Here is a 12,618-nt window from a genome sequence, read left to right as displayed (position 1 = left end):
TTGTCTGAGGTTTCAAAATATGCATTAAAGGTGCAAATGAGAGAACACTCAGTGTACAATTATAATTTACGAGGTAGCTGCTTGATATTGACGAAGGTATAAGTAATATTTTATTTAAGAAATTTTTATTTTAAATTTTAAGAAATAAAAATACCTAGGAAGTACATATATTTTTATTTAAAGTTGTTTCCCCCTAAACTTAATGGGAAATTTCATTCCCTTTCTATTATAAAATGTACATTTTTTTTTAATTTTGCACAGCTTAAAATTATTTTTATATGTTTAAATTAAATGGTACTCTTCTTTATAACATTATGAGAAAGGAGTTGATGTGCCTGAATACAATAAAAAACCTAAACAGTTATGAAAATGTACCAGTATTTCAAAAGATAAGTTATGGGCAAATTGAAGTAAATTTTAAACTCTTGAATTTTCTGAGGCTCTATAATAACCGTTATATAGGTCTATAATGTCCTTTTCCTTTCATTAACAAGCCATATGTTGAAATGTAATTACAATACTAATTCATAATTTGTAAAAATTGTGAATTTTTTTCTTTTTATGCAGTTATGGGTTGGCATGCCTGCCTGGTATGTGGCTGCTTGCAGAGCTAATGTTAAAAGTGGTGCTATAATGTCTGCTTTGTCAGATACAGAAATTCAACGAGAAATAGGTATCAGTAATCCTCTTCATCGATTGAAACTGCGCCTTGCTATTCAAGAAATGGTTGCACTAACAAGTCCATCTGCTCCAAAACCTTCTAGAACTGTAAGAATTAAGTTTGTTTGTTTTTTTAATTATTTTTACATTTATTTTATTCTTAGCTGCAGAAATTGTTAAACTTTATTACTGTTTTGAGTAAGCAAATCTTTATGAAAATGCAAGCAAGAGCATAACTGCCTTATCTCCCCTATCCTAAAATTTCTCTTTTATGTTATCACCCTTTTATTTTACCCTTTTTTTATTTCTTCAATGATAGCTGCTTTGCAAGAAAGAAAGAACTGTATTCAATTTTTGTAAATAATTTTCTTTTGTGCAAATATAAATATTTTCTTTTGGAGGATTGTTAGACTAAGATTATGTGATATTTTAGTGTCATTTTTTATGCAAACACACTTATCCTCTCTGAAGAAACTCATTTTGACTAATGACCTTTCAAGAAGCTTTTTGTTAGAGATTTTTGGAAGATTCTATGGACGCTTTTTCATTATACAACATGGCAACCATTAACTCAGAACAATAAGCAGGATGGAATTATTATATCTTTACAAAATAGCCTAGCAGACTCTTTCCGTCTGTGTTGTTTGTTGAAATTTACATTTTTTCAAAAATATCTATTTAACTCCTATTCTTTTAAAACAGAAATTATGTTAGCGATGTCATCTATATTTAGTGAATTATAATATTTGCTAGAGTTGAAATGATAAATAAAGTTCTGTACTCGATAATTATATGTAAAGAAAAACAAATGAATAAAATATATATAAATATATTCAAATTTGGATTATAAAAAGAAAATAGCCTGTAAAAAATTGGCACATTTTTATAATTTTTTTCAAATTTATCAGAAACTTCAAGTTTAATATTATGCATCATAAATAATAAAATAGTGTTTGTAATTACATAAATTTTAAAGAGTACAAATCAAAAGATAACTATGACTTATATTCTTCAAAAAGCACTGATTTTTTTAGGAAAAAAAAACGGGACAATATATAGAAGCAACTGCTTTGGTGCAAAAATGTTGGTGAGTTTTGACAGGATATGAGAATTGCTATCAAACAGAATATGAAGGTTGTCATATTGGCGAGTAAGAAAGTGTGTACAAGTCTGCAGTGTTATTTACTAGGCTTGGTATCATCAAGCAACTATCAGATCCGTTTGATATTGTGTCTCAAAAGTGGTCTAAATGATTGAAAATGATAAAATTTTGCAATTTAAAATCTTATTTTAATCTTTGTTAACTATACAACTATAGTCTACTTTGATAAATCAAAATTTTGCAGGCATCAATAAATGACGATATGTACTAATTTTTAATCGAGTACTTTTGGGGGGAAAGAAGACTCAAAGTGTATTTGATAACAAGCTTTTCACAATTAACATGCAATGAACCAATGTCGCATATATGACGGCAAAAATCATTTTAGTGTGTTTTATTTTGGCAGATATTTTTTTACCGAGGCTCAAATCCTGAAATAAAATTGCAAAATGTTAAAAAAAAACTTAAAACTTTTCAGAGCTTAGCCTTTGGTGAAATGAACCATGAATGGATGGGAAATGAATGGTTACCAGCACTAGGCCTTCCCCAATATCGGTCAACTTTCATGGAATGTTTAGTTGATGCTAGAATGTTAGACCATCTGACTAAAAAAGATCTACGAGTTCATCTTAAAATGGTTGATAATTTTCATAGGTATGCTGTTGATTTTTATAAATGTAGTAAAATTACTAAGACAGATTAAAGGAGCAAAAAAATTATTTTTAGTTAGAGTAAAAATAATTTTAATGAAAGATTTGCTTTACTCTTTTTATGGCTGCCCTTTTTATTTATTTCAAATTACTAGCCGAAATTTTTTTATAATATTGACTGTTTTAATGTATCACTGTATAATTTTAAACATTTTCACTCTTTTTTTTTACCATATGTTTTCCTTTTAAACACAATAACCAACATTTTAAAGTGACACATTTTTTATTGTAGATAACTTTAAAAACACCAATAAAAAGAATATAATTTCGATTAATAGTACATCTATTTATCTAAGATTTCTTTTTATAAAAACGTAAATAAATATTGATAAAAAAATATTTCAATAATTTTTATAAAATTACATTTTAACTTAATCTAATATACGAATTCTTCCTATAACATTAAGTGTAATCTATTATTTAAATGCAATTAAGTATTATTTAATTTTTTAGGTAAGTAAAAAAATTTTTAATTAATTTAGTATTTACATTCTCCCTATTAACCTCTATTTACAAAAAAATAAAATTGGGGGAATTATCTCCCCACACATATCTGATCAATTCACTAAGTATCAATTTTCTCTGAATACAATATATTATTCCCTCTTTATGTAAAATATTTTATTTGTTTGTAAAGGTTTAATGAGCCATTCATAAGTACTTGGATAAAAACTGTTACTTACAAAAGGTACTGGCATTATTTTATTGAAACTATATCATACTCTATCAAAGTTATAACATAACAAGTAGTTATAGCCATTAGGTATAGCTTTATATATTTTGAATAGGGTTAATGCTTACAAAAATATATTATATGTAATTTGCCAACTGATTGTACAATGCTGATAAATGTTGTAAAATTTATAACCACAAAATTGAAATGCTTCAAATGACATTTGATCTAACGATTTTATTTTTGTGAAGTTTTTTATTTTTGTTCACAGTTCGAAGGGCATCTCTAAAAAAAATTGTCTGACACCAAATTTTTAGACCTTAATTGACGTAAACTGTGATCATTGTTATAGTCTACTTTTTAAAACAATAATTATGCAACTGAATCATAATTTTGTTACTACATGTTTGGAATTATGTTAACTTTATCTTTAAATCTAACATAAATTGTTTTATTACACATGCTCTAAATCAAAACTAAGGTTTTATTTTTCTTCATTTTACTATTTTTATTTATGTAGTTTTCAGAAAATATTTAGTATAACTTTTTTCTATTAAATAAAATTGGCATTTTAGAAGTTTCAAAATATATATCAATAAGTTTAATACTTATTGCTCTTCTAGAACTAGTTTACAGTGTGGTGTCAACTGCCTAAAAAGATTAAATTATGATCGGGAAGCGCTAGAAGAAAGAAGAAAAAATTGTGATATGGAATTAAAAGGTAAAATGATCTTCTGCCTCCTATATATGGTATTAATTAAATGAGAGTTTTAAATTCATTCGAAATGTATGAACAAACAAATTAACTATAAAGCATTGTATTCAGCTACATTTAATTTTTTTTTTTGTTGTGAAATACATAAAGTCATTCAGAAACCCTTTAAACCTGTAGCTCCATCTTCAAAACTGTCTATCTTAGAAAACTAATTAGTTTATAAATTCATTATTTACAAAGAATATTCCTACAATGTAGAGTTAGTGTAGAATAAAGAGAGTAATATTGAACAAAGTAGTCCATCATCATAAGTCTAGAAAAAGTATTTTTATACAAAAATTTAAAAAGTATTAAACTGATGGAAAGTCTTAAAATATCTAAAAAATATGTAGCTAACAAAAGCATGAATTAAAAAAACTATAATTAAATTAAAATAAAAGAATGAGACAATTTATGGACCATCAGGGAATTGTTTATTTTTGATGAGAATAGTTTTGGTTTTGAATTTAAGGTTTATAATAACTCAATCCATTTTACAAGGTTATTTTTACGAGTATTTTAATTTTATTTTGCTTAGTTTATGTGTAATTGTCAAATAAATGTGTTTTTATAAAATAAAATAAAAAACTAATGTAGCAATATTCGTGACACTAGGAATAAAATCTTATCTTTGTAGTGCCTAGTCAAATTTTATTGATGATCAATAGTCTTTGTATGTGCTATAGTCCTAAAAATATCCTGCTAACACAAGCATTGATTGAAAAACAGTTCAACGCGATCCAAGAAAACAAATTTAAAAAAACAGACAGTTGATTTTTTGATTAGATTTTTTTTTAAGCTGTGTACTAACCCGTTACAGGAAATGAAAATGATAAAAACCTTTTTGATGTTTTAATATTTTGACCTGTTACTGGAATTGGAAATTATATTATCTTTGTTGATGTGTAGTTCATGTTTCAAATAAATGTTGTTTTATAAAAACTGACTTACAGCTTGATTAGGTATAATATCTTTCTGAATGAAAAAAAAAAAAGTTTTTGCTCACATTTTGAACAATTCTAGTGTCTAACTGCTTGAAAAATTATGATACACATCCAATTACATCTCGAACCTCAAAGTTATTTCATAGTTTCGCATTTAACTAAAGTATAACATCTCCTTAGAAACAGCACATATTGCATAAACCATAGCCAAGCACTTATACCTATTTTTTTTAGAATTTTAGCTTTTTTACCGCATGGTAATAAATCCATAATTTATTGATTTTAAATAAGCAAATTTTGAAAAATTGAGTCAGGTCCATGGCTTGGAGCTTTTTGAGCAAAAAAAAATTTCAACTTTTTAGAATTTTTACAGTTAATTTTTATCGGAAAATTAAACTGCAATAAAAAAGTTAAAATCTTAAAGAATAATAAAGAACATTCTTACTGAATGTGATTTAATCGTTCTACTGGAAATGCACTATTCGAATTCTCAATTTCTAAATATATATTTCATATGAATTTTTAGTTTGATGAAAAAGTGACTAAAAAGGTTTATTGGAAAATATTTTGGCATTACAGTGACCTCTCACTTATGCACCACCTCTTTTATGCACCTTTTTCATTTATACAACGATTTTTATAGGTCCCAGTAGATTAGATAGTAAAATAATGATAAACATCCTTCGTTTATGCGTCGCTCTAAAAGTCAATTTTTCATTTATGCGCCGAAATTTTAGGTTAACATTTTAATTTTTTAATCCTTTAAATATTTTTTCTTTTTTAAAAAAAAAAATTTTAAATTAAAAATGAAGCAAATAAGCAATCCTTGTTACAGATGAAAAAAAATATATGTTGTTAGATCCTATTGAATTTGCTTCCCCCTGTGACCTTTTCATTTTTGCTGTTTCTGGAAAGACATTCTTTCTAGAATTTTGAATAGGGTGACTTATCTGTTACACTAACAACAATGAAAGCCCATTCATCTTTTAGAAAATGACCATTCCTCTTGTCCAGAGGTTAGTTTTACTCCCATGCTGTTTTCTAGAGAAAAAAAAAGACACCTGGAATAGGAAAGATGAAAGAGACCGCAATCACTTACTTGCAGTCAGATGGACATTATAAGTTATAAGAAAATAAAAGGAGGTGATGTGTTTAGCGACATTAGTAATCGAACAACTTATTGTGCAGCATATTATGACATCAAGTACTTTTCTTAGAAATTTATCATGTGATGTTTCACCCCCTCCCACAAAACTCAAATTTTTTGTGAAGAAGAGTTCATTTATATCTAACTAAAACTTGTGGACGATGAGAACGTGGTGGATGATACTGACGAGGATGATAAAGTTCCTCTAAATCACACAACAGTATTGGAAGCTTTAGACACTATTCGTGATTATTTACAATTTAATTTTGTTTCTGAAACTCCCCCTTATCCCATTTATATGAACTGGAGGAAACTATTTTTGAAATACGTCGGCAAAAGCAAATACAAACATGCATTAAGATTATTTTGTAAGGAAATAAATTGTCTTAAGGTATGTTAAATTTTTTCTTTGTATAATTATAGTACTAAATAACAAAACAGTATAAATATTAACATTTAATCTTTAGAAACATATTTATTCATATTGTCACTGCAATTTACGTTGCGTTTTAGAATTTTGAAGTTTTTCACATATGCGCCTCTTTCACTTATGCACCTTTTTCTCTTGGCCCCTTACACCGGTGCATAAGTGAGAGTTCACTGTAATAGTTTATTTTCAAGACATTTGAACTCTATGCAAACTTGTTAATTTATAACAAAAAAGAAAAGGGAGGAATATCTCCACTCTTCCTTTAATGAAAACCAATTTCATCTTTTCAGTTTGTTTTCATTGCCAGAACAGCTTAGAGCAAGCCCCATGTCACGGAACTGACCCATTGTATCTTCCATAGCTTAAAGCGTGGAAAAATTTATTTAACTAAGAAAAGAAGAATGGTTTGAAATTGGACTTTTTATGTGCAAGACTATCAGAACAATAATAAATTGAAACTTTACTAATTTTTTTTTTCTCTTTGTGATTTAAATGCTTAAAACAACACTCATTTTAATTTTATACTTATGTTTAGTTTAATAATTTTCATTCGATTGTTGTTCTAATTGGTAACTCTGTATCTTCAGATGTTCTAATTTGGTCAAACGACAGAGTAATCAAATGGATTGATGGCATAGGCTTGAAGGAGTTTTCAAACAATCTAATTGAATCTGGTGTTCATGGTGCTCTCATAGCATTGGATGATTCATTTGATCATAATGGAATGGCTTTAGCTTTACAAATACCTACAACAAATACGCAAGTAGGTTTCTAACTTTCTAACAAATAATTTCTATATAATATTTCTATGCAATAAATAACACTATATTCTAATAGTGTTATTTATTGTGACCAAAAACAATAAGCAAACTTAATTTCTTACTTAAAAAACTAACTCCCAATTTTCAAGCCTATAAAAAAGGAAGAATATATTTATCAAATTCATTACTTTATATAGTGTATAATATCTCATTTTGGCTACCACTTCAATTTTGGAAAATCTTCCGACAAGAATTTCAAACCTGAAATATGTTTTGTAGTAATCACAACTGAACTATGTGTTTTTGTTTGACTCAGACACTTGATAAAATTGAGAAAATTTCGTAAAATTTCTTTCATCATCGTCGGTGCAATAGTCCGTGGTAGGTCATAGCCTTCTCCAAGATTCTGTTTCATTCTGACCCGATTTTAGCAACAGTTCTCTAGTTTTTACACTTCGAAAGTTCAGTACAAAAAAGTCCTTATCTATAGAATCGGTCAATTTTTAAATGCAAATCATAAAAACAAGGCTTGCTGATATTTCACTATAAATTCTTTTAACATTATATGATATAATGAGAAAGTTTTTTAGAATATAACTTTATTATTAATATTATAAAAGAAATTTTTTTGTAACTTAAGTAAAACACACACCATTACAATTTATTCATGAAATGTGGAAGTTTTATTGCTTGAGTTTTACATTGCTGTGTTTGAGAAATATAAAAGAGGAATATGATTTTACGTTGTTTTTTTCCTAGGCAAGACAACTATTAGAACAAGAGTTTAACAACTTATTATTGAAAGGAACAGAAAGGAGACCTGATGAAGTAAGATATTTATAATGCAGTCTAAAATCAATAATTTAAACTTTTATATTCCCTTTCCATTCATATATCCTTTTCCTTCAATGTTATAAAAATAATTTACTGAAATCTTTGCTTATTTTGAAAGAACTTTATATATTCTTATTTTTTTATCTAAACTACTTTCTTTATATGAAATTTATTGTTTTGAACCTGTAAGAAATGACCGTACTTTCTTGTATGCTACATCTTTTTTCTGCACTGATTTTTTTCCCATTGAGATTTTATCTTGCATTATTTGGAAATAGTAATATAAATCATTTATGTGTTGTTATCAATGAGAACTACATAAAGACTATTTACAACTCAATCTAATAGCTAAATTTAAGAGTTTGAATTTTTATGGGGGAAATTTGGAACTTAATCCACTAATCGTTATGCCCGTAAAAAGTTGTACTTTAACCTACAGTCTTCTCCGCATAGGTAAACCAGTTTTTGAATGGGAAATAGTGTATTGGGGAGAAACATTCTCCCAATTTTACCCATTTGTTATGCCGCCAGTGGATTAAAAGAACATACCAATTTATAATTTTAAAAGACACAAAATATATGTATCCAGTAAATGGGATTCAGCCTATGCATGCATAATTCTCCCTGAAAAAAAAATCATTAAAAAAAGTAACTTTAAAACCCAGAAAAAAAATTTGCATTAGTTCCATCTTTGTGTTAGTCTTGTATCTTTTTTCCCTCTAATCTATTAATCAACATGCACAAGGTAGCTCAAAAAAATTAAATCTCCTCAAATTATTCAATTTTGTATTTCAAATATCCAATAGTTAGACTTTGGTTTCCTACAATGTAGGTAAACTCTCAATTAATCCTCAGGGAATTAAAAAATTAATAGCATAAAAATCTATCCCTTTTTCCTGTTCTTCCCTTTTTCGCCTGCTTTATCAACCCATTCATTCTTAGCTATTTCAACATGTGCTGGTATCCATTGCAATGCAACATTCATTCCTTTTATGGCTTAAAAAAGAAAGAGTTCTCCAAGATTCAATAATTTTGGATTCCAGGACATATGTGTGGAAATAGATTGGATGGCTGCAATTGAATCTGAAATAAATTACTGTTAGAACAATTCAGATTAAAAACATAATTGAATACATAATAAATTCAATTGTTCTAACAGTAATCTGTTCAGTTACAATTTTAATTGCCTACTACTGTTCTCCATCAAAATTGGTCTGAAATGAGCCAAGGGGGATATAGAATGCAAAATGCTCTGAAAACACATGAGCTCCTACTTTGTCAACTATTTTAAATCCATTAGTAAATAATATGAAGCTAGTTACTCTTTGGATAATAAATTGGCTCCATAGTAGCTGCATTTTGTTCAGCTTTGCTTGATGATGTCCATCAAATAAAATTAATTTCTTATAGATTCTATTAGTGCAGGATTTGATAGTTTTATTAAGTTTTTCTATGGGAACATCCAGAAATGCTTAATCAGGTTTCAGTTTTAAAACTTTAGCCAAAAATTTGAGTTTTCAATCTTTGTGGTCTAAAGATATCAGAGTTTCGCCACAAGTCTGTTGATGGTAATCTGATTAATTTCTCGCATAATATTAACTTTTTTGTATAATTTCCTAAAGTAGTTAATAGCCTGTACTTGAGTAGCTTTAGTAGAGTTATGATTAAATATCTAGAAATCGTTAAATCTTAGTAAATATGGTTATGTATATAAGTTTTTAAATTACAATTAAATTCACATTAGTTAATCACAAAAGTCTGTAAAACTCTTAAAACTTTATTTTGGAATTATGAAGAAATTTTAGTACTTTGTCTGGCGAAAGACCAAGATGGTAAGATCATGTAGCTAGCCTTGCAGTGCTACCTTATCTTACCCTTCAATTCTCTTAACGTTAATTTCTCCAAATGATGTATAACATTCCTTCTTGCAACATTTATTTTTTTTTTCCTTTATAGGCTCATAAGCATGCAGTTCATACTGTGGGTACTCATCATAATGTGCAAGGGGATCGCTTAGTTTGATGGAAGATATCACTTAAATGTGCATATGTTGTGGTTAATTTATTATATAAAGTTACAAAATAAAAATGTAGATTACTTTTCATGTACATACAGAAAAACTTGTTGAAAGCTCACCTTGTAAAATAGAAGCACATTTGTACAAATGCCTTTCATTTAAAACATGTGCATTTTTCTTGTTGTAGATTTCAGAATTTGAAGTGTGGCTAATTTGTTGGATTTTGTAAAAATTTACTTTCCCTCACATTCTGATATCAATTATGTTATTTCTTCATCAAATTATCCCCTTTGTCTTTTAAGTTGTAAAAACAATATCTTGTTTTTATAGAATTTTTTAATTATTTTTCGTAGATTTGCCTATAATCTGTTATAATTTTGCATTCGAATTACATCAAGTTAATTATAAAATAACATGTAAATTATAGTACTGGAAAATATATTCTTAAAATCAAAATGTTAAAACCAGTAGTACGTAAAATATCACTTCATCTAGACTGAATGTTATGGAACAGAAATTGTATAGTAATATGGTTTTGCTTTTTAAACCTTGTTTTAAGTATATTCAATACCAATGTTATCTGTGATAAGGAATAGTGAATAACAAATTATTGGTTTTTCTTTATTGTTTAAAAAACTTAAATCAGATGGATAAGAATTTTGAGTTAATACTTATATTATTTGAAAAATGGGTTGGAAATTTTTGTAGATTTTTTTTAACATGAAATCTTGCTTTTCTGTTGTTCAAACCTTTTTTAACCTTACCTTACAGAAACAGGTATTATTTATTAAACACTTTCTATATAATGTAGTTTATCTATTGTTGCTTTAATCATTATTTTTAAAAAAAAAGTAAAACATAACACTGACAATGAGTCAAACTATTTAATTTTATTGCTTGCAATATTTAAAATATATATAGATTAAGCAAGAAATAAATTTCTCACATCAGAGGACTCTAGAATAGAGTCTATCAGTCCAAATGAGATAAAATTTGAACTACAAATACTTCAAAGATGCACTTACATATACTAAATGAAATATTTTACTTCAAAATTGTACCAACAGATGCAGATGAATCTGTTATGAAAACTTTAAATATTAGCTTTAGTTGAACATGAGAAAGTTGAATTAAAACTACTGACTATTTTCTCCAACATGTTCATCACGCATGTTTTAGTGCAAAATAATATTTTCCATAGCTGGCCAGAGCGAGTCTGCTGGAATATCAAGAACATGGCACCAACACAGTTGCTGGCTTTTAAGGATATATATTATCCTTGATTATTGCACATTAAATGTTGTTAATAGGCTTGCATTGTAATATACAAAAGTTTCACATTTTCAATAAAAGTAAATACTGTTTGTTCAACAGATCCATCTGCTAGTGAAATTTTATACCGATTTTTTTTTTTTTAATTATCAAGCGTATCATTTGATTCATCTCTAGTTCAAATTTTATCTGATTTTGCATTCTAGAGCTTTCTGGAAGTGAAAAACTTATTCTTGCGGACATTATATTTACAAAAACTTGATGGAAACATGCTAGAGTTTAGTATTTTTAATTTATTACTGAAAAAGAGCTATATGAATTCTAAAAACTTGCTTATTGTAATTTTTCATTTATGAACATTAATGTGGTATTAATTCATTGGAGTTAACTCCAATTTTAAGTTCTTCACATTTGTAGTACCTAAAGTTTTAACTAATTAAGCTCAGGATAGTTTTTAAAAATAGAACTACATATGCGTTTATACTTCGGATAATTTTTTTAACATTACTACAGGAAACACGAGAAAACCCCTCTCTAATTTGTCAACAATAACATTTTGAAATTTTTAAACATATTTTTATGTTCTCATTTGTTTTTATGTCCTGAAAATTAAAATAGCTATTGATTTAACTTACATATTTAAACAAGTAAAAGTCACAAAGTTAGGCTTGATTAAATAATCTCAGAAATCTGAATGTTAATAGATATTGACCATAAACTAATTTATCATTGTACCTTTTAAATAATATTCACAAATATTGCAATTTTTTTTAATTTAATAAAATATTTAAAATTCATCATAAATTACTGATATCAAATCTTGTATGTGTAAAAAAAAATCACAAAATTTATATGAGGAGTGTATTTTTTCCCATTCTAACTAGTTTCTTTACGTCAAGGTCGAGATAAAAAAAACTATTTAATGAAATTCAGAAATTTGTATTTCAAAAGTGGTGCTACTGAAATTTATATTAATTTAAAATTTTGTGATTCTAAAAAAAATTGACAGTTTCACTTTATTAATAGAATCATTACTCTATAGTTTTAGCAGAATCGTCACCTAACACACTTATAATAATCAAATATATATAACTTTTTTTTTTGCAAGGGATGCTATTTTTATCATTACAAACTAATTTCTTTAATTTTCTATTTCATAAAACTAACTTTTTCGGTTAATTTTTTATAACTTTTGGAGTTAGATAGAAACATTTTATTGCACAAATTAGCTGTAGTATTCTGAATGAATGCCTTTTGAATAATGCATAAGAAAAGCTCTCGAGAGTAAAGTTAGAAGGGTCCAAGTATACTCAG

At 27.2% G+C, this 12,618-nt stretch overlaps 1 protein-coding gene across 2 annotated transcripts in view; it reads left to right on the top strand.

Moving 5' to 3' along the window:
* The window catches only part of LOC107447453 (liprin-alpha-1), a 113,928-nt gene extending 103,086 nt beyond the window's left edge, over positions 1-10,842 (top strand). For both annotated transcript variants that reach the window (XM_071182222.1, XM_071182221.1), the window contains 6 exons: positions 568-768; positions 2,241-2,416; positions 3,769-3,866; positions 7,008-7,183; positions 7,941-8,009; positions 9,972-10,842. In XM_071182222.1, coding sequence (XP_071038323.1) covers positions 568-768; positions 2,241-2,416; positions 3,769-3,866; positions 7,008-7,183; positions 7,941-8,009; positions 9,972-10,037 — 786 coding nt within the window. In that variant the 3' untranslated portion in view covers positions 10,038-10,842. The remainder of the gene's footprint in view (positions 1-567; positions 769-2,240; positions 2,417-3,768; positions 3,867-7,007; positions 7,184-7,940; positions 8,010-9,971) is intronic.
* The last annotated feature ends 1,776 nt before the right edge of the window (positions 10,843-12,618 follow it).

Source organism: Parasteatoda tepidariorum, chromosome 6, assembly GCF_043381705.1.
Source record: "Parasteatoda tepidariorum isolate YZ-2023 chromosome 6, CAS_Ptep_4.0, whole genome shotgun sequence".
In the NCBI taxonomy this organism is placed as follows: domain Eukaryota; kingdom Metazoa; phylum Arthropoda; class Arachnida; order Araneae; family Theridiidae; genus Parasteatoda; species Parasteatoda tepidariorum.
The sequence above is the reverse complement of the archived record's forward strand: the minus strand, read 5'-3'. Positions and strand labels throughout refer to the sequence as shown.